The sequence below is a fragment of the Lissotriton helveticus genome, chromosome 10, assembly GCF_964261635.1.
Source record: "Lissotriton helveticus chromosome 10, aLisHel1.1, whole genome shotgun sequence".
Taxonomy (NCBI): Eukaryota; Metazoa; Chordata; class Amphibia; order Caudata; family Salamandridae; genus Lissotriton; species Lissotriton helveticus.
Genome location: NC_136071.1, coordinates 204,330,362 through 204,343,683, shown reverse-complemented (window position 1 = coordinate 204,343,683; position 13,322 = coordinate 204,330,362). Strand labels below are relative to the sequence as shown.

General features: G+C 44.7%; 1 protein-coding gene across 3 annotated transcripts in view; it reads right to left on the bottom strand.

Moving 5' to 3' along the window:
• Window positions 1-13,322, bottom strand: part of RSPH10B (radial spoke head 10 homolog B) — a 517,038-nt gene that overhangs the window by 399,111 nt on the left and 104,605 nt on the right. For all 3 annotated transcript variants that reach the window (XM_078665151.1, XM_078665153.1, XM_078665152.1), the window contains exons 7-8: window positions 6,972-7,092; window positions 492-668 (exon numbers count right to left, since the gene is read on the bottom strand). In XM_078665151.1, coding sequence (XP_078521277.1) covers window positions 492-668; window positions 6,972-7,092 — 298 coding nt within the window. The remainder of the gene's footprint in view (window positions 1-491; window positions 669-6,971; window positions 7,093-13,322) is intronic.

The following is a 13,322-nucleotide window of genomic DNA, read 5'->3' as shown; positions in this document are numbered from 1 at the left end:
ACTCTATTCAGTCTGATTATGTCATAATTGGGTGGGACTAGAATATCCAGGATCATCACTGTGTTCTGAGTATGCCTTTGTGATATTCACGTTTGATTAGTGGTGTAGCAGAAAATATATTTGAGTTAGACAAATGTCTTTCTAAAGAAGAGAAGACGTTGCAGAAATCAGTACCTTTTTAATATGCATACAAAGCATGAAGCCCACTGTGTACCCACTGTTTGTATTTATTTGGTTTGTAGAAACCATGAATACATTATTTATGAAAAGTCAAATATAAACATAGAATCATAAAAGTAGTATGTTTACCATCAAGAAGCCATTACTACTCCCAAATACCCTTTCGCCCCTTAGATTTAATTGGAAGCAAAAGGGCATCATTCATGCAGGTGTAAATCAGAAAAGAAAGATAAAGGAACTTGAATTAACCAGAGCATGACTTATTTTCTTCACTTTTCAAATGAATGTGGTTTGTATTTGTCAGGACTTACCAAACCATGTTTTTTGTTGCACACCCATTCGCCATCATATATAGCACCACTGGCGTAGAGAAACCTCCCGTGTCCATGACGAGCTCCGTTGACGAACTTGCCTATATATTCATTTCTCAAAGGGTACTGAGTTCCAGGGACTCTCTTCAGAAACCATGTGTGGGTACCAAAGCCAGTCTAGAACAGAGAAATAGATGGTGTTTGAGCACTGTACGCTACTTATAGTTGTCCACCGCCATAAGGTAAATACTACATTTCATGGTCGTCAATTCACAAAAATGTTAAGGGTAGCAGAAGTGACATCACACTCTCTTTAACACCCAATGACATCAAAGGGTTGACAGCTTTCCTGCCATTTGGCACTTAGCAAACTCTTGCTTTCTGCCGAGGGTCTAGGAGAAGAGCAAACAATGGAAACTACAGAAAGTAAACATGGCTCTTAGGGGACTGTTTACTATCTGTTTCTGATACTACTACTTTCATGGGTAACAATAGCAGGGTTGGTGGAAGCAAAAGGCCCATGTAGTAATGGCCACCACAGTCTTCCTCTAGTTATATATTTGCATTCAAAAGTAGTATAGTAGCATAGAAAATGCAATAAGGACTTTAGACATCGGATAATGTTTGTGCTGGCTCAACACTAACTGTCATCCACTTGAAGCCACACTAGATGTGCATATCTGCTAATCTAAGAATGCTCCTTAACTACATGTTGTATTAATACTCTGGATTTAGGTATTCTTATCACACAGCCCTTATTGTGTTTCAGGCCACCACAAAGAACATCCATATAATATAAACGAAGTTCCCATAGTTAACAAAAGTAGATTTGTTTTGGTTGTAGATGTCTTCTCAGCGGCAAACTAAAGAAAATTATTCGATTCAATGTACTTTCTAATCTGAAAATCCTACAGAAAAACAAGTTATTATCATTACAGCAAACAAGAAAGATGTTGCTGCCCAATTCTGTGGCTGAAATAAAAAAACTCATCCTTATAAGAGACAGAAATGAAGATATATAGATATTTCATGGACTGACTGCTGAAGCTATGAGATTGTTTCTTGGCCAAGAAATAATATGAAAGTGTACCTTTTTCACATGGAGTTCTTAAGTCAAGAACGTCCATCATCGGTTAGTGAGAGCCAGATTCGTGCCACAATAACAGGATAAACACTGTCTATATAAACTAGTTAAATATAAAGTCATTGAATGTAAGATTATCATGCTGTTTGCCTGAAAACCTGTCAAGACTATGATCCCTGTGGACTCATTTTGAACTCTTTCATCATGGCCCTTGCGAGTATAGCCCTGACGGAAAATTTCTTCAGGTATGAATCGCAATTATACCATCAGATCCGTGGTACTTCCATGGGTTCTACCTTCGCGCCGAGCCTGGCTTGCCTTTACATGGCTTCCTTTGAGGAACAGGTCATCTACCCTGCAGCAACCAATCCCTTTCTCGAACATCTTTCCCTCTGGCGTCGCTATATCGACGACATCTTGATCCTATGGAAAGGGGACAGGACGAGCTGTGAGGCATTTTGCTCCTGGATTAACCTGCAGAACCCGTACCTTAAATTCATGGGTACCATTTCCGCCATTTCTCTCCCCTTCCTGGATCTCACGATCAGGCTGGAGCCTTCAGAGATTACTACGACTCTCTATAGGAAAGAAACCGACAGGAACAGTCTCCTCCCTTACCAGAGCCATCACACTCGAGCCTTGAGGGACAATCTCCCTTTCGGGCAATTTCTCCGAATTCGAAGAAATTGTACATCACTGACTGATTTTGCACGTGAATCATCTACCCTCCAACACAAACTCCAGGACAAGGGCTATCCAACCAGACTGTTGAATCTATCCTTTAAAAGGGCACGTAACAACAACAGAGAAGCTCTGCTGGAGTCAAACCCTAAGCCCACAAGTGATGTCATCACCTGCGTAACAACATACACCAGGAACTCCACCTTTATCAAGAAAACAATCAACTCACACTGGGGCACTCTGAACTCCGCTGGGCTGGATATCCCCCGCCCACGCTTTGCTTTTAAAAGAACTGCTAACCTCAAGGACACCCTGACCCACACTCGACCCAAGAAGTCAAGCACCCACCGTGAGAACCCCTTGTGGGACCTGCCACCGGTGGTCGGGCACTACAGGTGCGGTAGCGGCATCGTCTGTCCACAAACCATACAAAGCAAAGATATCAAGCTGACAGCAACGTTCACCTGGCACATGAACAAACACACTAATTGTAACAGTAGCCGCTGTATATACATGCTCATATGTCCCTGTGGGCTGAAGTACATAGGCATGACTATGCGAACTGTGAAAACACGGATCATTGAGCATAACAGTAACATTCGCTGTATGAAGACACACACCAGACTCTATGATCACTGCAAAGAAGCAGGACACAGGGCAGACAACCTTCAATGGACAGTCTTGGAATGTCATCCATCCATCAACCAACAAGCACTATATAGACTAGAACAAAGATGGGTACACCGTCTTCAATTGGACACTTGTGGCCTGAACGATTCCATCCCGTGGAACCAACTAGCAAGATGATTGGGCTTCCCGATCACTACTAACTCGCGTAGTGCCTCTGAGACTGGTCTTCCTTCCTCGTGAATACTGACACACCAAAGCCTTGCACGAGTCCAACGCATGTAGAAACACCTCAAACCCTAGGTGTTTCTAGTACCCTGCCTTTCCTAACATTAACATTAACATGGCCATTACACTATTCACTGAATCCATAGGTTTTTGAGTCCCATGGACACTGCAGCAGGACACTACCCCAGAGCTATCCCCTTACCCGCCCAGTCTTGAGCCACCTGTCTGGGGTCACTCTGTCCACTCCAGCCTTGTTAAGCCACCCACTGGGCCGTTGTCCGTCTGAGTCTGTTAGCAGTCCTTACATCACTGGCGGACTGCACCCGGGCGGTTCAGCCCCCTCATTGACTATTGAGCAGGGTGCTTGTTAACGAACAATGACAGTGACCACACTGGTTGCGTTTGACCATTGGGATTCTCACTTTGAGTACCCGTTCCAGCACAGTCGCGCTGGACCAGGAGAGCCACTCTGTGTCACCTCGCTCTTGCCTCCTCTTCCCCTCCTTTCCCCCCCCTTGTACGTCCATCCGAGCGCTTCCCAAACATTGACCGGCGATGGTAAACAAACTAACTTCTCCGTGAGCACCGTGAAGCGACCTCTGATTGGCGCTCCCGGCGTCGCTGTCATCGCGGCACCGCCCCGACCCCGCACCCCGCCCCCATCTCGCACTCGAACGCCGTCTTCATAATGGCGGATGTGCTGTGTACTCCTGACCGGCTGTTCTGCGTGAATCACACGCCGACGGTGTGGGGGTAGGTGCTATCGGCGCGAATCTCCCGCCGCGAAGGTAAGCCTGCAACATTGATTACTTACTGGCCGCCGCTCCATCATGACGGCACCCAGGCCAGAGTTCACGTAGGGCGCCCCGCTCCGCCAGACTGTCTAAGCTACGGTTTCAGCTAATTTTTAGCCGCCCCCCCAAGTCTTATTCCTTGCTAGTTTACAACCATTGGTATACCTCCTTTGGACATCACCTTCTCTGGTGTTGGCAAGCGGTTTCATTCAGACCGCCGTTTCCCCACATCACCCTGGCACTTGATAGCCTGACGAGGCGGGGCGACCGCTGTCACCCTACATGATCTGGCCAACATCCGTGATCACATCCTCCTGTGTTGACCCGACGTTGAAACGCTTTCTTCCTTTTTCCTTCCTTAGGGCTAGATCCCTAGCGCAGTCCCCACAGGAACTAGCCGCGCAGACTGCCAATTGCCTCCTAAGGGTATGTTTAACACCTGATATTGTAACCATCCCTCAGTGTGCCTGCCCCCCCTCCCTGTGGCTGAGTGGCGTTCTAATTGTATTTGAATACTGTCTCTTATTTCCAGTGGCTGTATTGTTTAGTTAAACAACTGACCACCCTTGCTACGAGTAGTACTCACACATGCCCTGAATACCCCGGGTCCATGTCCGGTTACATGTAATAATGGTCTCTCTCCCCTCACCACGTTGCACTCCATTTGTTCTCTCTCATAGACACCTAGTTTAACATGTACAACTGGGTGCTTGTTTGACTTTTGGGGTGAAGTCACAGCTTTGCCTGCCAACGGTATAATCACTAACGACAATGTAGCAATTGTGATGTTTACTGTTCCCTTAGGTCTGACGGTGATGCAGTGGCCCTCGCCAGCCTTAGACCTAGACCTAACAGGTTGCATCATTAATAGCCTGTAGCTCACCCTGTGGGGCACATTAGGTTTATATGAGCACTTTTTTCGGTCCTGAAGAATTGCCCCGCTGGGCATGAAACATGTTGACCAAGTGGAGGGTCGATATGAGGCCACACCAATAGTTACGTTGGTCCTCAGTACCCCTCCTTACACTTTTTAATAAAGTGGCTAGCCACCTGAATAAAGACTTCCCTGTGGACTATCCAACTTTTTTTAAACTTATCCACCTTTTTGCTCACTACCTCACTTTTTAAGCCTCACAAGTTTCTACTTATCACGGCAAGGAACAAAAGACCTCCGCCAAAGAGTGACACTCGTTGTTACCCGTCGGGCATTGCAGCGCCGGCCCGACGCAGGAGCAGGAAGCCGATGATATAAACAACATCACAAGTAGGCTGAATGAGACATGTCATCCAGCTCATCAGTTGTGTGAGGCTTCCTTAGTTCCGTCAAGGAACTTGCTGATCATCTGGCACTTCACACCTTCTAGCTGACTGTCAGCTAAATAGGAGAGAGACCCTATTACCTGTCTAACCCCAGGGGAACTGTGTACAATCTTGCTTGCTGACTCATTTTGGATAGCCATGGGCTATTGTTTCTAGTCAGGAATTTCAGTTATCATTTCGAGGTCTACCATTTCACCCATAAAACTTCCACAAGGGCATTAACATATGTCATGGTGGTGACTGTACATCTATTCAGTGTTGAGGGGGCACATATCCTTACTGGTTCGATTGACAACTTAGGTGACATTCTGGGAGATATGTCCTTCCTTCCCAAAAGCTGACAAAGAGGATGTTGTTCAATCTATGCTATTTTACTGACATTGAGAAGCCAATTCCTCTCTCACACATGACCACCGGAACACTGAACTAATTAAGGAAATAAAACTTCGAGCATGCCATGGACTGGAATGGGCTCACATCCAGTGTGGGTAGGTCACACTGCACCTCAGGAGGTGAATGACAGCTTTCTCAGTTTGCTTGGTTAACACCTTCGCCGCGGGGCTAATTCCCCCGCAGCACTGGGGAGAGGGGGGGGGGCGCGCGCATCGCCACGCTGCTTGTGACGAGCTCGGCTCATCACGCTGCATGGTGGCGCTGTGCTCATGACGAGCTGAGCTCGTCATGACCACGCCCGTTTTTTGGAACGCTCAGCACAGCGGGGGAATTAGCCCCGCGTGTGAGCGCCGCGGGTGTCATGACGAGCTCAGATCGTCATGAGCACAGCGCAACCGCCCTCATGACGAGCTGAGCTCGTCATGAGCACGAAGGAGTTAAGCATTTGCGATATCCCGAGGGCCCATTGCCCAGGGACGGCTACTCTTCTATGGCGGAGGAGCTTCGCTCCACTACTTTCTCGAAGTGCGAGAAGCAGAAACATTAAATGGTAATAACTTTTAGTTATTACCATTTTATGTTTGCGTTACGGGTGGGCGGGGCTGCTCTGCTCTTCAAGCAGGGCAGGGGAGGAGTGGTGTGCCCACTCCTGAGTGCGGAAGACTGTTTGATCGGCCCTCTCGGGCCACCCAAAACAGTCATATGCACTTTTCCCTTCTCCGTACAGGCTGCAATGCAGCCTGTATGGAGAACATGCCCACTGTATAAGCTCCTGGCTGGGGGCCGTCCCAACCAATCACAACGCTGCTTGCAGCGTTGTGATTGGCTATGGGGAGGTAGCCTGGCTGCCTGCTTCCTGCTCCTGTCAGAGGCAGGAGAGCAGGAGCTGAGAAGACGTGGGGCCTAGCCTAAAGGTAAGTTTAAATTATTCATATTTTTTTTTATTAAAACCCCCGGTACAACCTCCCCCGGAACCCCTCCTGCCCGAGCGGCCCCCCGCACCTGCACCCCCACCCGCGAGCCATGCTTGCCGCGACTGCCATTGCCCAAACTGGATGAACTGCAAACCATAATGGATCGTGTCCATGCCCATGCATGCTTGTTCAGATGACACACTGTCATTGATTTACTCTTTCTTCAAGAGAGCTATCGAGCTATGTCCTGCTCAGGCCATTGACTGTGATCCCAATGGTAACTGCATGGAGCCCTTAGAAAATAGTCTGGATGGCTGACTGAATACTTAATAATTTTACTCATTTATGCAACCATGAGCAGTCTTGATGATGCAGTGATCACATGTATCTCAGTGTCACCTAGGATTTAAAACATTTATTTCATTAGCTGTTCAGGTACCTGAATTCCCCGGACCCAGGTGCCAGTATACTCTTCGTTAGTTGTGAGCCACCTCATCTTTCCCTCTCCATGGCGAATGTTGTTTTTCCATTGGCCTTCATAGATGTTTCCACTCTTATAGCTAAAAGAAAGAAACACATTGTAAACAGATTGGAAGATTCATATTTGATCCAACCAAATGCAAAACAACTATTTTCAACCAAAGTTCTATTTTGATTGTTTATTTCAGCGGCTTAGAACTACCATGCAGACAGGCATTCGAATTTACACAGACAATCATCACATGCAAATTGGACACAGGAAAAAAATGAGTGGGACTGAACCCTGGCTATAGTTGCCTTAAACAGGCATCTCCAACAAGTAGCTTGTGAACTACCACTAGCTCTCCAGCTAACTTTATTTAGCTCTCCTGTGCGCAGCCCAACCTACTAAATTAGAAGCTTTTGCTTGGTTAAATTAATATATGATTCTCACAATTGTAAAGTGTGTTTTTGGGATGAAATATTGTGTATTTTCAGAACTAATAACCTGATGTTTAGAGAAAAATGGTCGGATTTCCAACATATAATTAGTATATTTTACCCTGTCCCAGTGATTCTGTTTCCATCCAAAGTAATATTCATACAGTATTCTTTTGCAAATTCTTTGCGGGCCCGCGCACCCACTGGATAATTCCAATAGTAAAGTTTATGGGTCTCCGAACATGCCATGCCGTCCAGCCTTTCTAGCCTTGCAAATGCTGGAAAATTAAATATATGCCAAATCAATTGTTTCTTTTTTTAAATTCTGTATCAATCACCGTCCCAATCTTAATATTGAGTGACTATTATGAATGCAATCAATTTGTAAAATTATCAATCACCGTCCCAATCTTAATATTGAGTGACTTTTATGAATGCAATCAATTTGTAAAATTAATACATTTTTTTTATTACGTCTTAATGTGTCTTAAAATGCTTTTAAATGTTTTTATTGTTCTTTTATGGTCTTCTCTGAAAACCGAATAAAGATGATTTTGAATTTGAATTAGTATATTTAAAGCTGATATTAGAGTGATCAATAGTGGAGCAGCTAGACCTTTGGCCGCCCGTGGGTTGCTGATGATTGCTTTCCCAAGACGGCAGGTAAGAGTGGGGGGAACTCGCCGTCCCCATAACTTGTGACTGCCCCACTCCCCTGCTAATCCACTGGTGATCATTCATGAGGAATTGGGTAGATTTATGACTGGTATTATTACCTTGGTGACAGGGGCATTGCAGCTATGGTTGTCATATATTAACCATGTAGAGGCAGTCGAAGTTGATAAAACCTTTTTCACCTTACTGATGGTAATGCTGCTTGATGTACTGAGATGATCACTGTGGGTAATCTTGCATAGAGTGTCCACTAATGTAATCTTGCATGATGTGATCACTAATATCACACTAAAAATATTAGTCGCTCGGGATGATTTTCATTTAAAATAAGTAGCTCTCATTACAGAAAAGGTTGGAGACACCAAGTTTAATACAATCAGCCAAAGAGCTCCTGGTCAATTGTGGTATCCATATTTTTACCAGCAGGATCCTGCAACCATTCAAGAGGGGGCACAAATGGATGTAAATTATCAAAGCAGGATTTGCTATTTAAAAAGCAAGGGCTGGACATGCCATACAATGTCTGGTTTATTTGTTTATTAGCGTTCAACTTGCCTGGTCATTTTGCATAAAATCTAAAATATAATATATTTACAGTGGGAAAGAAATCTCCATGTTGGTAGCCTTAGTGGTTATAAAAGTAATGTGTGAAGACATACTACCAAAAACTGCCCATGTAATAAAGAGCTACAGTGCGCCATGCATTTCCTCAGTCTCACAGTGACTTAGCGGGAAGGGATGGTGGGGTGGAGTGCGCATGCGGAAAAGTGTTACAAATGGTGGAGAAAAGGACCCGCAATGGGTATTAGCAGAGGTCCGATATTTATACCATGTTTGATGTCCCCTGTAAATCTGCTAACAGTTGGGTGATGGCAACAGATATGTATTCCAATCAGTAAATCCTTGCTTGAGGGTGGAATGTAATTAAGTATCTTTTTCTATTGCTTTAGAAGCCGTGTAAATACATAAATTATCCAGATGTCCATGTTGCACAACCAAAGTCAAAATGTACACCGATATGGTGCCTCTGTGGAGGGTACCCTTTGTAGCTATGAAACTCAGAACGTGATAAACAATTTTAACATGAATTAAGATGTTCGTTCAATATAGTGTTGGTACTAGAAATGAAACGTGTCTACTTTTTCGGTTTTGAATACTTCACAATAAACTCAAACACAATAAAGCCTTCCGTTTGTATTCTAAATCTGACAAACACACAAATGGTGTTTGGAGAATACTTGTAATAAGTCTAACCACCAGCAATCGCGTGGGGTAGCATTACAACCCCTTTTTCTTTTGCCACCATGGCACCTCAGATTCCACCCAACCATATGCAAATGTGTCTCTGTCCAGCCCGAACTGCCAAGCCAGCTCCTCTCTAACACCCTAATTGGTCAAGAGTTTGCCTGTATGGGTCTCCTTGCTCACTGTGTCACTGTAGCCAAGCGACACCCGACTGAAGAGCCCCAAGCAGGATGAAATTGGTTTTGGGTTGCGTAGATTCCTATTCAGGGAGGACCTCGGCAGGCAGTTTGGCCTGGACTGTTCTTACTGGAGACAGCATCAAGACTGATTTGCATATCCCTGGGTTCATAACTGAGGTGGCATGGTGAGCAAAACTACCATTGGTTGGAATGTTATCTCAAGCGATTTATTAGAAGCATTCCTCCCATCATCTTCCTAAATAGTCAAGCTATGCCCAGATGTAGGTCCCTTGCTCACTGTGCCACTGGATCCAAGTAACGCTTGACTGAAAAGCCCCAATAATGATGAACCTGATCTTGGGATTCTAGAATTCCAGTTTAGGGAGGACCTGACCTGAGAGTTCGGGTTGGACTGATCCAATTTGCGAAGGGTCAAAACTTATTTGCATATGACTGGGTCCAAAACAGAGGTTGCATGCTGGGCAAACAAACAATGTGTTGGAATGTTACCCCAAACAATTGTCAGTGATTAGACATGTTGCGAGCATTCCTCCAATCACCTTTTGCGTGTTTCGTTTTAAATTTGTACCAGGTTTCCTACGCATTAGCGACCCATTGGACAACAATCGCTATGTTGAATGATGAATGCTGAAGGTTGAATGCTTAACAAAATGACATCATCTCTTTTTCAAGTCCTGAGAAGCAATGTTATAATAACTCAGACATGAAAAGGTTGGGTATATTTTTCTGCACAGCTTCTAAGTTATCCCTGGTCTATTTAATATGCTTTCTCGTGCTGAAACAGCAATTAGAAAATAAATAAGCACTGGTTGTCCCATTCGCCTTATCCCTGCTTTTACCTAACTACTGCTCCACTATCTCTGTCTCACCTTTTCGTAAATTTTGGTGTTGTGTCTAGTGGCACCAACAATATTGGTAAGGAAGGGCAAGAGCTGCAGCGCATGTTTTAAGCAGAAAGCATCTTTATATTTGGGTGTTCATTTCCAAGAAAGAAAGCACGAACTTGTATGGTCATGTGTTGTCATACAATTGTTAAAAGGGAACCTTCCCCCACTGGTATACATGTAGCAAAAAGATTATCAAAAAGGTTTCCTCTGGACCGCAGATGACCTAAAAACCTCCCCTTGTTCTCCGTTATTGTGTTTTATACCATTTTCTGAACCTGTTTTTTGGCTTGGGAGCTGAAGAGGGCTGCATGGGGGTCAGCAAATATAACAAAGAAACCAGTGGATGTGAAGGGAAACCAAGTCCCTGATGCACTGTCTTCAGCGCTAGGATTTGTTATGTGCCTAAAAGTTTTCCATGAGTGTACCAATGGTGAGTCTAAGCATCATCACAAAGGTATTAAACATCTACAGCACTGTTTTCCTAGATCTGCGCCATGGAATGGGGATGACAGAGGCGGAGGAAGATACTAGCGACTGTTTCAATTGGAGCAGAACAGACAAGATCACATTTCCAAAGAATTCAAAATGATCCATAGTAATCGCCAACTGAATTGAGGGGTCCACAGTTCTCTCAAGTGAATCCGGGCTACACAACTGTTCACTGACCCTCATGCCAAACGACTCCATATCTGACATCATCTGTTCATAAATGTTCTGCGTACCAGACAGTGTCCTCCTCTCTTACTCAGTGAGCTCCCTTTGCCTGGAAGACTTAGATTTATTCTTCCTGTGATTTTTTTTATGCCAGCCCAGACAAAACAATCCAATGAAAGTATTGGTGCTTGATTGGAGGGAACAGGTTTATTGCCAATCTCAAGATCTCCTCTAGTTTCTGGGGTGCAAAACATGCCTGAGCTAACTTTCTAATTTCTACCTGTCATGATGTACCTCGAAATACCTCACACAGCATCAGAGTCAGTTCAGCATAGCCTTCCTGAACTTGCTGCAATTCTTGAACCGCAATGTTGAACCTGGCCCTTTCTACGGGGTCACCTCCAAATGTTTCGCCTTTACCCTCTGTTGGAAAGTGGATTATTAGTAGGGGGAAATGTATATCTGCCACTGGCATTAGGGCCACTAACACCGTATAGGGCTCAGAATAGGTCTTATAAATTATTCCTATGCTCAACCCTTGGTAGCTTGGCTTGGAGCAGGCAGGCTTAACTTCAAATACAGGTATGTGAAGCATTTAAAAACACAAATCAGTAAATAACTAAGAAAAAATTGCACAATAAAAATCCAACACCAATTTATAAACATAGGAAATGTTGTAATCTATAAAATGACACCAAAACGACCGCAATCCAATGTAGGGAACTGGAGATATGAATTTTCAAAGATTTAGCATTATCTAGCACATAGAAACCTATAGCGCTTTATTGGGACATCTGGTTGTGATAGACCGGGTCAAAGTCAAAGTTTCAGGCCGACCCCGATGGATAGGCTACCCCGCGTTAGGTCTCAGTCACAGTTTTTACCTTCGGACTTAGAAACTTTTCTGGTGCTTTTTCTTGCGGGGTCCCTCGATGCACTTCACCAGGCCAGATTAGTAAGGGTTCGCTGGCCTCGGATTTCGCCTACTCCCAGTCAAACTCAGGAAGTAGGACCTACGGAGCTTTTCAGAGGGACGAACCTGGACGGCAGGCCGACTCGCGGTTGAAGGCAGGCGGTCCACTTATGGAGCTTTTTTCCAAAGTTGCTCCAAAGTTCTTCAAACTTCTGGAACTTCTTCCTGAAGTTCACCCAAAGGGTCCCAAAGTGTTCCAAACTCACTCCAAGGATCTTGAAGCTCCAAGATGGTCCTTGAAAATTAAGGACTTCAGTTCCGACAATCCACTTGGAAAAAACCCTTACAAATCCGCTGGTCGTGCTCCAGGTTGAGGATTCTTGGTGGTGATGTTCCAGGTGAGCTCCGTTAACCTCTAGCTTGCAGGAGGTCCACTCTTTAGTCCTTTTACAGCAAGGTAGTCCACAGGTTGTAGTTTCAGATGGTGCAGAAGGTGCAATCTTCAGAGTGCAGGCCTTAGGAAATGCACATCCAACTTCTCAGCATGGCCCGTCTTGCTTTCTTAAGTTTCAAGCAGCAGATCTGAGAGGCTCTGTCCTTCTCAGATACTTATTCCATTTTCTCTGGGTCAAGCAGGAGGTCACTCCTGTCCAATGGGGTGGGGTGTAGGGTACATCCCCAAGGTATGACCTCTTCCTGCAGAGTGAAGGCACTGTTTTGTCCCTGAGTGCACCAATTCTTCCAAATTCATAATGGCCGATTTTCCAGCAGGGAGAGAAGAGCTGGCTAAACATACCCCTAGGATGGCTAATCTCTATAGTCCTTTCCCCATTGCATCTGAAAATGACACTGGACTCTTACCCTTCCCTTGAAGTCCATGGTTTACAACTCACCCCCCTGCTCTGGCATTCCTGTGTAACAGAACCCTGCCCTCCCAGCAGAGCTGGTCAACCCCAGGTGCTCTTTATCACCTCTTCAAAAAAGGCTGGCTTATCCACTTATCTCTGACCAATCAGGACAGATCTCTGGAAGAATCTAGGCTTACACACAAAAAAGTCTTTAACTTCTTGTCTGTACATTTTTGGAGAAATTCAACAATATCATACTGTTGAATTTATTAATACCATTCTGGGAAGTCTTTGAATGGTATTTTTAGCCTTCTCCTATCAAGAGTTATTAGTTAATAACTTCTAGCCATTTTAACCTATGTGGCAGGGGATTTGCAATTGGGAAAATGACTTGGGCCATTTTTCCAGCACCAGGGCTTATAAAAACGTATTTTGTAAGTACTCAGCCTATATCTACAGGGTCCTCAC